This window comes from Arachis hypogaea, chromosome 2 (genome assembly GCF_003086295.3).
Source record: "Arachis hypogaea cultivar Tifrunner chromosome 2, arahy.Tifrunner.gnm2.J5K5, whole genome shotgun sequence".
NCBI lineage: Eukaryota > Viridiplantae > Streptophyta > Magnoliopsida > Fabales > Fabaceae > Arachis > Arachis hypogaea.
The window spans coordinates 17995067-18007837 of NC_092037.1; the positions used below are offsets into that span (position 1 = coordinate 17995067).

At 33.9% G+C, this 12771-nt stretch overlaps 1 protein-coding gene across 9 annotated transcripts; it reads left to right on the plus strand.

Annotated features, from left to right (window-relative positions):
• The first annotated feature begins 1099 nt into the window (after positions 1–1099).
• Positions 1100–8731, plus strand: LOC112740574 (uncharacterized). 9 transcript variants are annotated; one of them, XR_011871709.1, is made up of 13 exons: positions 1100–1364; positions 1699–1903; positions 2466–2561; positions 2956–3059; positions 3739–3917; positions 4737–4859; positions 4948–5036; positions 5933–6038; positions 6405–6502; positions 6656–6921; positions 7087–7170; positions 8216–8304; positions 8392–8731. XR_011871709.1 is itself a non-coding variant. In XM_025789237.3 (13 exons), exons 2-12 carry the CDS (start codon positions 1796–1798, stop codon positions 8231–8233), a joined length of 1260 nt encoding a protein of 419 aa, XP_025645022.1. In that variant the 5' UTR covers positions 1100–1364; positions 1699–1795; the 3' UTR covers positions 8234–8252; positions 8380–8731. The 9 variants fall into 9 exon arrangements, 3 of the variants coding, with proteins under 3 accessions (XP_025645022.1, XP_072072053.1, XP_025645012.1); XR_011871708.1 differs by having other exon boundaries at positions 8408–8731; XR_011871710.1 differs by having other exon boundaries at positions 8216–8252; positions 8380–8731.
• The last annotated feature ends 4040 nt before the right edge of the window (positions 8732–12771 follow it).

The following is a 12771-nucleotide window of genomic DNA, read 5'->3' on the forward strand; positions in this document are numbered from 1 at the left end:
CTTAAACAACTCTTTAGTACTTACCGAACCGAAAAGTTACTCACACTTATTCACACTCATAGTTACTCACAGTTACATATTATCAATTCAATTCAATTCAATTCAGATATAGATCACCTCAGTCCATTCAATTCACTTCAAATAATATTAGCAATTTCATTCCATTGAATTCGATTCAAAATTCAATAATCCAAACCTCATCAAATTGATGCATTCCAGAAGAATTATCGAAATCACACTCATTCAACTGATTTGAAATTGATTCATTTATTGTTTTAATTCAAAATTGCAGATTGAAGAAGAAAAAGAAGAAGAAGATGAACGACAAAGTTAATTACGTTGAAGTCAATCCAGATTCATAATGTAGAGAAGAAAAATGTGAATAAAGGAGAACAACGAATTTAATTACGTTGAAGAAGAACGCGAAAAAGGTTTACGTTATATGAAAAGGTTTACGTTGAGAAAGGTTTAGGTTGAGAAAAGTTGATCATGCAAAATAAGGATTACATTATATACGTTATATGAGGCGCGTGTAAAACAAATGAATGTGTGGATCGAGAAAAATGCGTGAAGTGAAAAGTACTTGGATACCATCCATGTAATTTTTACATGGATGTAGAGCTTTTCCATTAAAATAATAAGGAACAACATAATTTAGTAGCAAAGAGAATATATAAACACAACAAAGACTCAAATTTTTACAATTATGCTATGAATATAAGAAAAAGAGAATATAAGGTGAATTATTTTAAATATAGTTATTTTGAATACACAAATTCTGAGTTACATTTTCTATATATTGGATATAATGACCCTTAAGTAACTTGATACATATCTCGAATATATCCAAAATATGTTCAGTTTGTCAAAAGAGCCCGATTTTGAGTACACTCCAGATCAATGTATTCAAATTCTTTTCATATCTAATACATGCATAATCATCTTTATACCCACTATATTTGAAATGTACCTCGAATCTAAGCATGCATATTAATAAATAAAAAATTCCTCAAAATAAATCAAGATATCTTAAATTTCTTTTTTAAAATGAAAAAAAGCAACGCAACAAAATATGCAAAGAACCGTTGAAGCAAAAAATGTCCCATAAAGTCCTGTCTGTCCATCATAATTCATAAACAAAAATTAAAAAAATATTCATTTATTGCGAATCACTGAATAATTGTCCATTCAATTCAAATTAACACAACGCAGCACTATATTCTCCTTCTCTTCCCTTCATTCACTCTCTCTCACACATTCATTCTTTCGTTCATTCCCTGTTCCAATCTTTCACACATTCATTCGTTCGTTCGTTCGTTGATTTGTTCGTTTTGTGGAAATCATTTCTTCAGAATTCGAAAAAGGTTCCTCCTTTTCTCGCTTGTGATTTCATAATTGCTTCAAACATATATCCCCATCTAGATTTTTCTTTCAAGAGCTGTTCTAAGATGCATAATCTGATTAACATGATAATTATTTCCACATAACAGCGATTTTGATTTTAAAATTTTCATCTAATCTGATTTTTTATTTATTTATTGGGAGAATTTGACAACTTCTTCCAAACAAAGTCTGCATCTTATTAAGGGAATGATGCCATGCCTAGTGAAATTGAACATTTTGTACCTTTGTGTTGGGTTTGATAATGTTCCTTTATAAAATGTTAATAATTTTGAAATATGTTGTTGGATTAAGCAGGTAGGGTATTGACAATGATGGTTGTTATGGCTCTCTAACAAGAGAGTAGGGGTTTGATTAAGGTTTTGGTGTTGAAGTAGATGATTAGTTGTGGGGGATGTGGAAGGTTCTTGCGAGGAGTTCTGGAGCTACTGAGTTGAATGACTTCTATCCTATTAGACCGGAATGCCAAGCCGACGCTCCAGCTCCTCGTTTTAAGCCAAGGGTGAGAGTTCTTTTTGTGCTTTAGCTCATGCTGCTGAATTTTGTTTGATAAGATTTGCACATCAATTGAATGAGTTATGTGCAAAAGAAAGAGTTATGTTGTTTGTATATCTAATTCCAAGCCTGGAAAATAAGAGTTTGATTGTTAGAGTAGGGATCATAGCAAAAGTTTATTTCTGGTAGAATGGATCTCAGTATGGTGTACGAAGAGATATGTGTCCAGAAAACATATCGTCAACTAAATTTAGTTATTTTGAGTAGTGACTATACTAGTTTTGCGACACTCGGTTAGATGATATGCAACTCATTGAAACTTGTACAAGGTAGAAAGATCAAAGTTTGCTTTTTGTGACATCTGTAGCTTACCCCACGTAGGGAATTTTTAGATTTTTACATAGCTTGATATGTCTAACCGATCCCAACTAGTCGAATAAGGCTTAGCTGTCATTGTCATTGTATATAATATAGATGCTTTTCAGTATTATTGTTGCAATTTTCATATATTTGAAAGTTTACGTAAAAGGCTTTTGTGATTTATACGCTGCACTTTTGTTTTGGCACAGGCTGGCAAAACTCTAAGTCAAAGAAGATGGAATTCATCATTCGATGCAGAAGGTCACTTGAACATTGCCAAAGTGCTTAGACGAATCCAGCGCGGGGTAATCTATATTTTCTATCTCGATGCTGGTCACATGATGGAATCTGTTAATAGTGACATTTTTTCTTTTGGTTTCTACCTGTGTGGTTGCTCTGAATTTGCGGATTTGTCATTGATGATTTGCATTTAACAACATGGTGACCTAATAGATTGTTGGCGGTAGCTATATTAATGAGAAGGGTTAGTTTATAAATTATTCACTTCAAAGTGCCTTAGACATTGTTCTCTGTGAAACAAATACCGTATGATGATGATCTATGATAACAGTCTGATCTGCACTTATCGTTATCACTATTCAGGATTCTCTCTCTCTCTCTCTCTCTCTCTCTCTCTCTCTCTCTCTCTCTCTCATTTGTGCTTATTGCTACCCATATCTACTTCTATGAATCATGTAGGGTGTCCATCCTTCAATCAAAGGGGAAGTATGGGAGTTCTTGCTAGGTTGCTATGATCCTAACAGTACATTTGATGAACGGACGGAGCTCAAGAACCGTCGAAGGTATATTATAGTTGAAGCATATCTCTGTAGAATTAAAAAAATCAGATTAAATGGGTTATTCTAACAGTAAAGCTCAAATTTGTTCTCTGAAGATAAGCATGACGTCCAATTTTTCCTTTAAATATACCTTCTGTAATCTTTTAGAGGACTGTTTTGAGTGTTTTCTCATAAATACTGCTCATTGCCATACGTCATTGGCCAATGCAACCGTCCTCTAGTTGTCATTGTGAGCATGACTTCCCTTTTATTGCTGTTACTAGTGTTTCCTGTCATTTTTGTCACTCCCTGTTTCCTATCACCATTATAGTGCTCATATACAATTATTGGCCAAATGTTCATATCATGCCATTCTAATCAAAATTGTGAAATGAAAATTGTTACCACTTGGGTGAACCTTTTGTCTGTTATTTTTATTCTTCGTGCCACATAATCTATGAACAAAAGTGTTATTGTTTTGTAACTTTGGCGCCTATAATTTCTAGAATGTATCAACTTGAGATTGGGTAGCTACTGATGTTTCCCCTCTACTCTATGTTGGTCTTTCTAAATGCAAAATGGTGCTTGTTTAAATGTTTTAGGGTGTAAACCCTACATCTTCTCACCATTTGTTCTCTCTCTCTCTCTTTACTGAAATTAAACAACATGAGTAAATAAAATCATTTATAAATTGATTATGCAGGGGACAGTATGATATGTGGAAAGCAGAATGTCAAAGGATGGTTCCAATGATTGGTAGCGGAAAATTTATTACAACACCCCTCATCGATGAGGATGGCCAACCAATAGATAAATCTTTGATAGGTGTCCAACCTTCAAATAAGAAAGTTTTGCAGTGGATGCAAGTGTTACATCAGATTGGTATGTATACACTGCTGCACATTAGTGGATACATATTTCCATTCTGCTTTATTTAGTTTAAATCTACAAATTTCAAATTTTGAGCTTCACTAAAGATTAAAGCTCGTGCCTATTAACTCTTCTTTTGCAATCATAAAATCAGTGGCATGTAAATTTCCTTCATAAATATAAATATCATTAATGTAACACCTGAAGAAATTATTTACAAAATAATGAATTAAATATGTAATGATGAAAATGGTACAACCTGGCTTACATAGCATATAACTTATACTGACAATGATAAGTCATTAACACAGGGTGGTAAGCAACCTTGATCCTTGGACAAGAATGCAACTTCTAATCCAAGGAAAGATACTTCATACCTCATAACCTTATGCTTCCTTGTATCGTGAACTATTCCTATGGGCCAAACATGTGGGTTACCTGGTGATCTCACGAAAAGGGGGAAAACTTTGAGATGTTACTTTAAAGCAGATATGCAACCTGCTCGTCTATCAAAACTTTCATGAAAAAGCAATGGCTGCATATAATTTTCACTACCCAAAATGATAACCTGTTAATAAAAGTCTGAGAATTCATCAAAATTGACTAGGAACCTGCACGTTTATGTCTTAGATAAGGAGTTTTAAGTCAGAATGTCTTGTGCATTAATTCTGACTTCTGAGGGTGATTGCATATGTTCCATGATGTTCTCATGAAAAGGGCATCATATAATAGTTTCATAATTTAACGCTGTTTTTTTCTTCTTAAGAAAGCTTGTTTTATAAATAATTTATTTATCATAATAGCATCTGTGATGACAAATTTGTATTGTAGGCCTGGATGTTAATCGAACTGATCGAGCACTTGTCTTTTATGAGAGTGAAGCTAATCAAGCAAAACTTTGGGATGTTCTATCAGTTTATGCATGGTTGGATGATGATATTGGTTATGTGCAAGGTGAGACTCTCTCTTTTAAATTTTCAAATGATGAGTTGAAAGAGCTCCAAAAATGGGACATCCTAAAGGGACCACATTTACTTTGCAGGAATGAATGATATATGCTCACCTTTGATTATTCTCATCGAGAACGAAGCAGATAGCTATTGGTGCTTTGATCGTGCAATGCGAAGGATGGTATGCTAGATGTACTGAACAATAAAATTTCCTTAACATGCTAGTTCTAGGTGTTTCTTGTATCGGTAATTGATATGTAGCAATACAACCTTGTGTTCCTGAGGAATTATTTAACTAAAAAGATTTGTCAAAAGCTTTGTTTGTGTTTGAATCCTCTCAGGAAAGTGACTGTCATGTTCACAGTTCCACCGTTTCTTTCATTATTCTAAAAAAAAATGTTCAAAAGATAAAAATCAGTGGTAGAGATGTGAATATGACAAGGTCATGTACTCATGTTCATGTTGACCATGAGAGGATAATTATCGTTTTTTAATGGAGCTAGAATTGTGCTTGATAGGTGTTCCGAGGGTTACCTGAAACTGTTAGGTCGATCTCGGATGAGATCTGTGGTGGCGGCCGGAGCTGATACGTCCGACTTGTTGGAGGCGCAAAGGATCAGCCACATCAGCACCACCACCGCCTCCAACAAGTCGGACGTATCAGCTCCGACCGCCACCACAGATCTCATCCGAGATCGACCTAACAGTTTCAGGTAACCCTCGGAACAATAGGCATGCCAATTTGGTGATATTATTCACAAAACTTGTATATTGTCACACATCTAGTAGTTTTAGATAACTAGAGATAACAAGAGACATGGATGAGATTGAAAGTGATTCCCAAGGAGTAGTGACCTATTTCTTGTTGTAATGATGTTGTCCTTTTTGTAGAAATTCAACTGATACAGTTGATCATTGTATTACTACATTTGGTTCTAATGAAGAATTACTTATTACTCACCAAGTTATCATTTAGTTGTTTGCTGTAGTTTATTGTTTTCTTTTCGAAGATTGAAAATGTTTAATCCCAATCAATTCATATTTTGGTGTTTTCCCCTGCTGTTGTTTTCCCAACAGAGAGAGAACTTCAGGACCAGTGCAAGTTCAATGGGGGTGCAATCTCAGTTGGCTACGCTCTCACAGATAATGAAAACAGTTGATCCTAAACTTCACGAACACCTTGGTCAGTAAAACTTCTTTGGCCAGCTTCTAATACGTCACAAGATAGTTCTATAGTTTAGATTCTTCTATCTTTTTAATTTATACTAGAAGCAGTCTCAAATGCTCCAAGTGGTGTGAATAATTTTCAATTAAATAGTGAATCTTTTTGGTAAAGAATTCTTTTTTCTTTGTTAATCGTGTTTAGAGGTAGCTTGATGATAGATACTTGTACATATACCTGCACTTGTGTCCATGAAAATTCATACTGTAGCAGTTTGTGGCCCCTCCCAGTGGGAAGTATCCTGAAAGCTTGCAATCATAAAGGAAAAAGCGTCTCTATAAATATGCAAGAAAAAATCCTTAAGCTTCATCTCTTTTTATTTCACAGAGGATTTAGATGGTGGAGAGTATCTATTTGCATTTCGCATGCTGATGGTTCTTTTTCGAAGAGAATTTTCTTTCGCAGATACTTTGTATCTTTGGGAGGTAAGGATAAAATGCTATTAACAATATTAATTTCATTGATAAATAAACTCGTTTATACGTAGATGAGCCATCATTTTTCTACTATCTTGATGAGATTGAGTTTGGAGCTTATTTTGGCTTCAAATTGATAGCTCAATTTATGACATAACATAGATTGTTTCCAGTTGATCTGGGGAATGGAATACAATCCAAACATCTTTGCAAAATACGAAGAGCCAGAACGAGCTAAAGCAAATGCCTCTCCACAAACACTAAGTGACAAGATTTTGAAGCAATATGGAAAATTTGAGAGAAAAAATGTGAAGACCGGCAATGCAGAAGAAAGTAGTGCACTAGCTGTTTTCGTTGTTGCAAGTGTGCTAGAAATCAAGCATAGGCGGATTTTGAATGAGGCCAAGGGCGTTGATGACGTTGTCCAGGTTTGTCTTCTTTCAAATGCATGTGCCAAAAATAAATAAATAAATATATATATATATATATATATATATATATATATATATATATATATATATATATATATATATATATATATATATATACTTGAATATGTTTCTTGCATGTATCTCACTTAACTATCTCTTCAGATCTTGGGTGATATTACTTCGAATCTTGATGCTAAAAAAGCATGTGAGGAGGCATTGAAAATTCAGAAGAAGTACCTGAGCAAGGTAATTTGCATTCTCTATCTCCTCTAGTTATTTCAGGAACATCAGAGAATGCTTTTACTCTAGCAGCAAATATGTGGATCTTGATTTTGATTTTGCCATTGCCACTTTGTTTCTACTCTATTCACTTACAAAAATGCTCAATTTTATTTTTTTATATTTTTCTGTGTTTATGCAAATGAATAAGAACAAGATTTTGTTGTTTTAATTATTTCTTTGCAAAAAGCTTGGAAACAAAATATACAATGAAAGCAATGTGTTTATGTTATAATACGAGAGTTTAATTTTGATGTACTATCAATGTAAAACAGTTTTACACATACATCCAATTACATAACTCTGCATTAGCAAAAATAACTATCTTTTACATTAACAGCGTGAATGGTAATCCAAAAGAAATGATGTGATTGGATGACTATATAAAACGTTTTACACTGTCAGTGCATCAAAATTGAACTCATAATACCAATGAACTTATAAAAATATAGACAATGAAACAAGCCCTTAATAACTCTTTTTCCACTTTGTCCCCCCGGGCCCCCCTCCTCCCCCTACATGAGATTGTTATGTTTGTAGAATCTTAACCGTTCAAAAATCTCCAATGACATGCACGACTTAATAATCTTGAATGGTTGATATTTAATGAACATGTTAGCCCTCAACACAAAAGAGGTCCATATCCTATCTTTGGCATAAGATTCTTCTTACATACATTATTGGATCGCTTTTGCTACAACCATGATTTTTGGCTCAAAACAAGAAACCAAACATGCTATGACCTTGCTACTGAAACATTCCATGTAAACTATCTTGTGACACATACAGAAAATGCGTTCAAATTTTTTTTGGTCCCGGGACACAAATTTTCTGTCCTTCCTTGGGAGGACAGTATGACTAAACAGGAGTCAGAAATTTCGGTCTCTTTCTCTGTCTCCGGTATCTCGCCGTCTTTGGTATTTGTGTCCCTGAAACAAAACATCTTTCTAGTTTCCGACACAATACTTTGTCTTCATACAAAATCTGAGTTTTTCATTGGTTGTTCATGCAGGCCCAAGGCAAGAAGTGACAGAGCCATAGAGACAATGGTACATTTTCTCTAACTATTTGGTTGGCAGCTGTGGTTAACATGATCTTGAGGTTTCAGCTTAGCCCCTATCCTTTTTTCTTTTTTTTTCTTTTTTTCTTTCCTCCCATTTTTCTTTTACCCTCTAGTGATGGCTGTAGTTCCATGCTTCTCCAGTGTTGATCCTTGGAAATGAAGTACTAAGTACAAACGCCACAAGATCTAGAGACCCAGAAAACATCACCTTCAGATTTTGTGCATGGGCCTGGCAAAAATACTTTTATTATTATTTCTTTTTCTTCAACAACTAAATTAGTATCTATTGTATTACTAATCTTAAAATAAGTTCATTCTGTTAGGAACAAAAATTAAATTAAAAAAAAAAAAGAGAGAGAAAATGTTAGGTATGCTTTTGGTTTTAGCCAGGAACCAAAAAGTGTACTTCAAATGTACTTTTTTATTCGATAAATATTTTTCATAATAAAAAGATTTGAGTAAAAATAGGCCCAAATTCATTTGCATTCAAAGTCACCCATGATAAGAGAGTGGTTTTCTTTATTTATTTTTGTGAAATTTTGATATTGTTTTTAATTTAAAAAAATAAGATTAAGCTAATATATGTTTTAAAAACACATGTTAAAGTTATTATTTAAAAAAGCTTTTATAAAAAAAGATGCATTCAAATCTTCAGTATATTTGTTTGAATGGGAGTGGAGTAAGATTAGAGTTGGAATTATATTAGGTTAGGTAAGAGGATAATTTGGATATATTTAATGATTTTTTTAGGATTCGGTTAGTTTTGTTAAGAAAAATTCATCTTTTCATGAGTATAAGGTTAATTTTAATTTTTGTGGATAAATTTATTAGCATTCTGAACATTTATAAATAGAAATAATAGTTTATCTTAAAAAATTAAAAACTTACAACAATAATAATCTTAACAAGCGTTCTTGTTCAACTTTATTTTAATAAAAGGTATCATATTAAGTTTAACCTAGCACTATGTTTAAGAAGATTAAAATTTTTTAAAAAATAGTTGAAACAACAAAGCATACTATTATCATTGTTGGGATAAACGTTAATTTTGTTCCCAATATTTAGAGATAGTTTTAAATTTGTCTCTAATACTTTTTTTAAATCTATTTTTACCTTAAGTAATTTAAAAATATTTTTTAATGTTTTCCATTCAATAATCAAAATTCAAATTACCAGAAAAGGGCTTAACATCAAGGTTAAAGTGTGACTTTAATGATGTATAGGCACCACAAATAGAGATTGTTTGCCTCATTCTTTCGAGGTGAATTATATGGTAAAAATGTAAGTTTACAGATTTTTTCTTTAATAGAATGAAAGAGAGATTAATAAAGGTAGGACTCACATTTTGAATAATAATAAAACAATAAAAAATAACTATAAAAGAAATTATATTCTCTCTCTATACCACTCCATTCTGTACAATAAAGTGTCCATTCTTTCAAAATAAAAACCTAATGATTGGATTTCAATTATATTTTCTTGACATCGATAATCTATAATATAACAGTCATATGTTCATGACATTCACACAAGACTGTCACGTGCACACATTAATGTTGTTGGGTTTTGGACTTCTTTTTTACGAGGAATAAAAACTTAAAATATTTTAGTCTATAATTACTCTTAATTGTGAGTGAAGTCATTGACGTTGAGTTAAAGTGAAGTAAGAGAGAGATCTTATTAGCAAGAACAAGTAAACACGTGAGAGAATAGAAAACAAAAAGTTATTTTCACACGTACACAAAATTGGCACTGTAAATTTTTTCCTTGCAGATTTGTTAACTATTGGCCCAAATTCAAATTTATACAGTGCATTCTAGACATCTGATTCTTCACTTTGACCATTCAAATTTTCGAAATGAGGTCTGTGGTTGGAGTTATAAGCCACGCAGCAGCAAGTGTTTTATCATATTTTATTTTCTTGGTTATTGTTTGTAAATTTTGATACTTAGGTTGATTAGTTTGTTGTATGTACGTTTTGTATAGTGATTTATGATTCTTTTGTATTCTATTTTGATTATAGTAAAACTATTTCTTTGGATTTGGTGACTGGTACCTCTTATATTGAGGAAGATTTTCTATGTTAAGATCTTAATGTATTTTTGTCTCTATTTTCAGATATCCTGTGCAATTCTGCTATTATTTAGTGAATATTGTAGTTTCTCTTATTTTTATAAATAGAAAATTGTGTGTTTTATCTTTTATCAAATATATGATTGTTGTTTCGGGACTTACCTAGAACCGGATAGTTGGGCTTGAATTAAAGGCTCAAACGATGAGGAAACGTAGACTTCAACTAGCTTTGTGTCTGGGAGCCGTCGTCCGAGGTGATTGTATGTGTATTGGCGATGGGGGTTGGTATCTGCAAGGATACTCCGATACCTAAGTCAGCAAGGAGATAAGTAGGTTTTTGTATCTTGGAACTTTTCATACCTGAGGAGTGTTAGTGTATTTATAGGTGATGAGCCAATAACCACCGTTGGAGTAATTCCACTATTAGTGGTGGATAACCGTCCCTTTATCTTAGGGTTGTTGAGATATCTCTTCTAAAAGTGGGTGAGAGGTTTTAGGAGGCAGTTACTTATTTGAATAAGTATATCTGCCAGCTCATGTCGAATCCGACCTCTTTTGGGGAAGTTGAGTGAGCGGTAAATGCCATCCCTTTGGATTGGGCCTTTTTAACTTAGTTAGGCCTGGCTATTGCATTGGGTTAGGGTATGAACAATGCCCCTACTTGAGTCCGATCTCTTTAGTTATGAGTTGGATTCGAGTGTTAATTGAACTTGGGTATGCTCAAGTTGGTGTTTCTTTCCAAGTCGAAAACCGATGTGATTTTAGTTTTGAAATTGACGTGATTTTGAAGTTCTTCAACTGTCGCATCTAATCAAACGTCGCGTCCGTTCGGTTCTTGCATTTACATGTGGGGGGTAGTTACATTGGTAAGACGCGTCCTCTTAATGACTGCGTCGTTTTACTGTTATGCCCCTACTGTACTATAAATTTCTTTTCCTCTTCTTTCTTTCTTTTCTTTCATTGGTTTTCTGAGAACTACTTCGCTCCTTCGTTCTTTTCCTCACTCACAGGATTCTCGTGCTCTCTTTCATTGGAGTGTTTGCCTTTCTATCTTCCTCTTTGCAAAAGGTTAGTTCTTTGCACCCTTTTTCGCCTTTTATATGAGATAATGCGTGTTTTGAGAGTGGGGTCCGTTTGTACTGTTTGTAGTAGGAATATTTTTGTATTTTCTCTTTTGCAAAGATCTCTTTTACTATGACTACTATTTGCTCTTGCCTTCTGTTTTGAAAAAGAACTTTTTCATTATGAACTGATTTTTTTATGACCTCTTTTTTTATCATTTTCACATACATTTTTTCCTTTTCAAGAAATGTCTTTCCAAATTCCTGAAGTCCTTCTGAGATAGGTAGATGCTTCCGTTCTTTCTGAGAGCCTTTAGTAGAAACCGTCTTCATAACTGAACTCAGGAAACACCATAGGGTCTGTAACCTCGACGGTGACGAACCCAAATATGAGTTGGTAGCCCGCAATCCTGAGGACCGAGTTTGCTGTGGGAGGAATAATGATACTGACCCCTACTTTATTTTTATGTATGACTGTCTTTTTACCCGTTTAGGGGTTACCTTGCCTTTTTCTGACTTTGAAGTAGAGGTCCTGTCCCACTGTAGGGTAGCTCCTTCCCAACTTCATCCCAATTCCTGGGGTTTCATGAAGATTTACCAGCTTGTCAGCCGAGAGCTTGACCTTCCGATTTCTTTAAAGATCTTTTTCTATCTTTTTCATTTGACCAAGCCTTTCAGTAAACAAAATAAACAACAATAGGTGTAACACCCTACCACACAGAGTCTTATGCTTAAGTCATAAAACAGAGGTGGTGAGGTATTACGATCTCTAAAATAAAATTTAGTACGTATAGTATTACAAGAATGTTCATAACTAGGAGCCTTTGAAAAAGTGGGTAAATCAAAACCGATAAATCAAAAGCGCAACACTCCGATCGATAACGTAAATGAACAGTTAAAGATCAAACTAAAGCGAAGAGATATACAAAGGAGTGCCAAAATACATATATCAAGACTCGGGACTCGGCTTGCGGAGATAACCGGCCCGAGCATACAGTATACATACATATATAGTAAGGAAATCCTAAAAGACAACCCAAAAGACAATATACAAATCCTGTTTCTCCAAAATAACCTCTAAGAGGAGTAAATACAAGATACATATATAGTGGAAAATATAAGTATCTAAACAAGTATGTAAGATCAAATAAAATCTCAATAGCTAAGGATCTCTGCCAAAAAGGAAGTCTCCAGCATGCCTCAGCAAGGAGCCTCACATCCTGCATCTGAAAACCACAAAATCCGCATGGGTGAGAATCGGAGGTTCTCAGCATGGTAACAGTGCCCAAATATCTAACATGTAATGTCCTGGGAAAGCCGAAGGCAATCGTAGGACTTCCAAATCATAATCAAAGCGCATAAACATGCTAA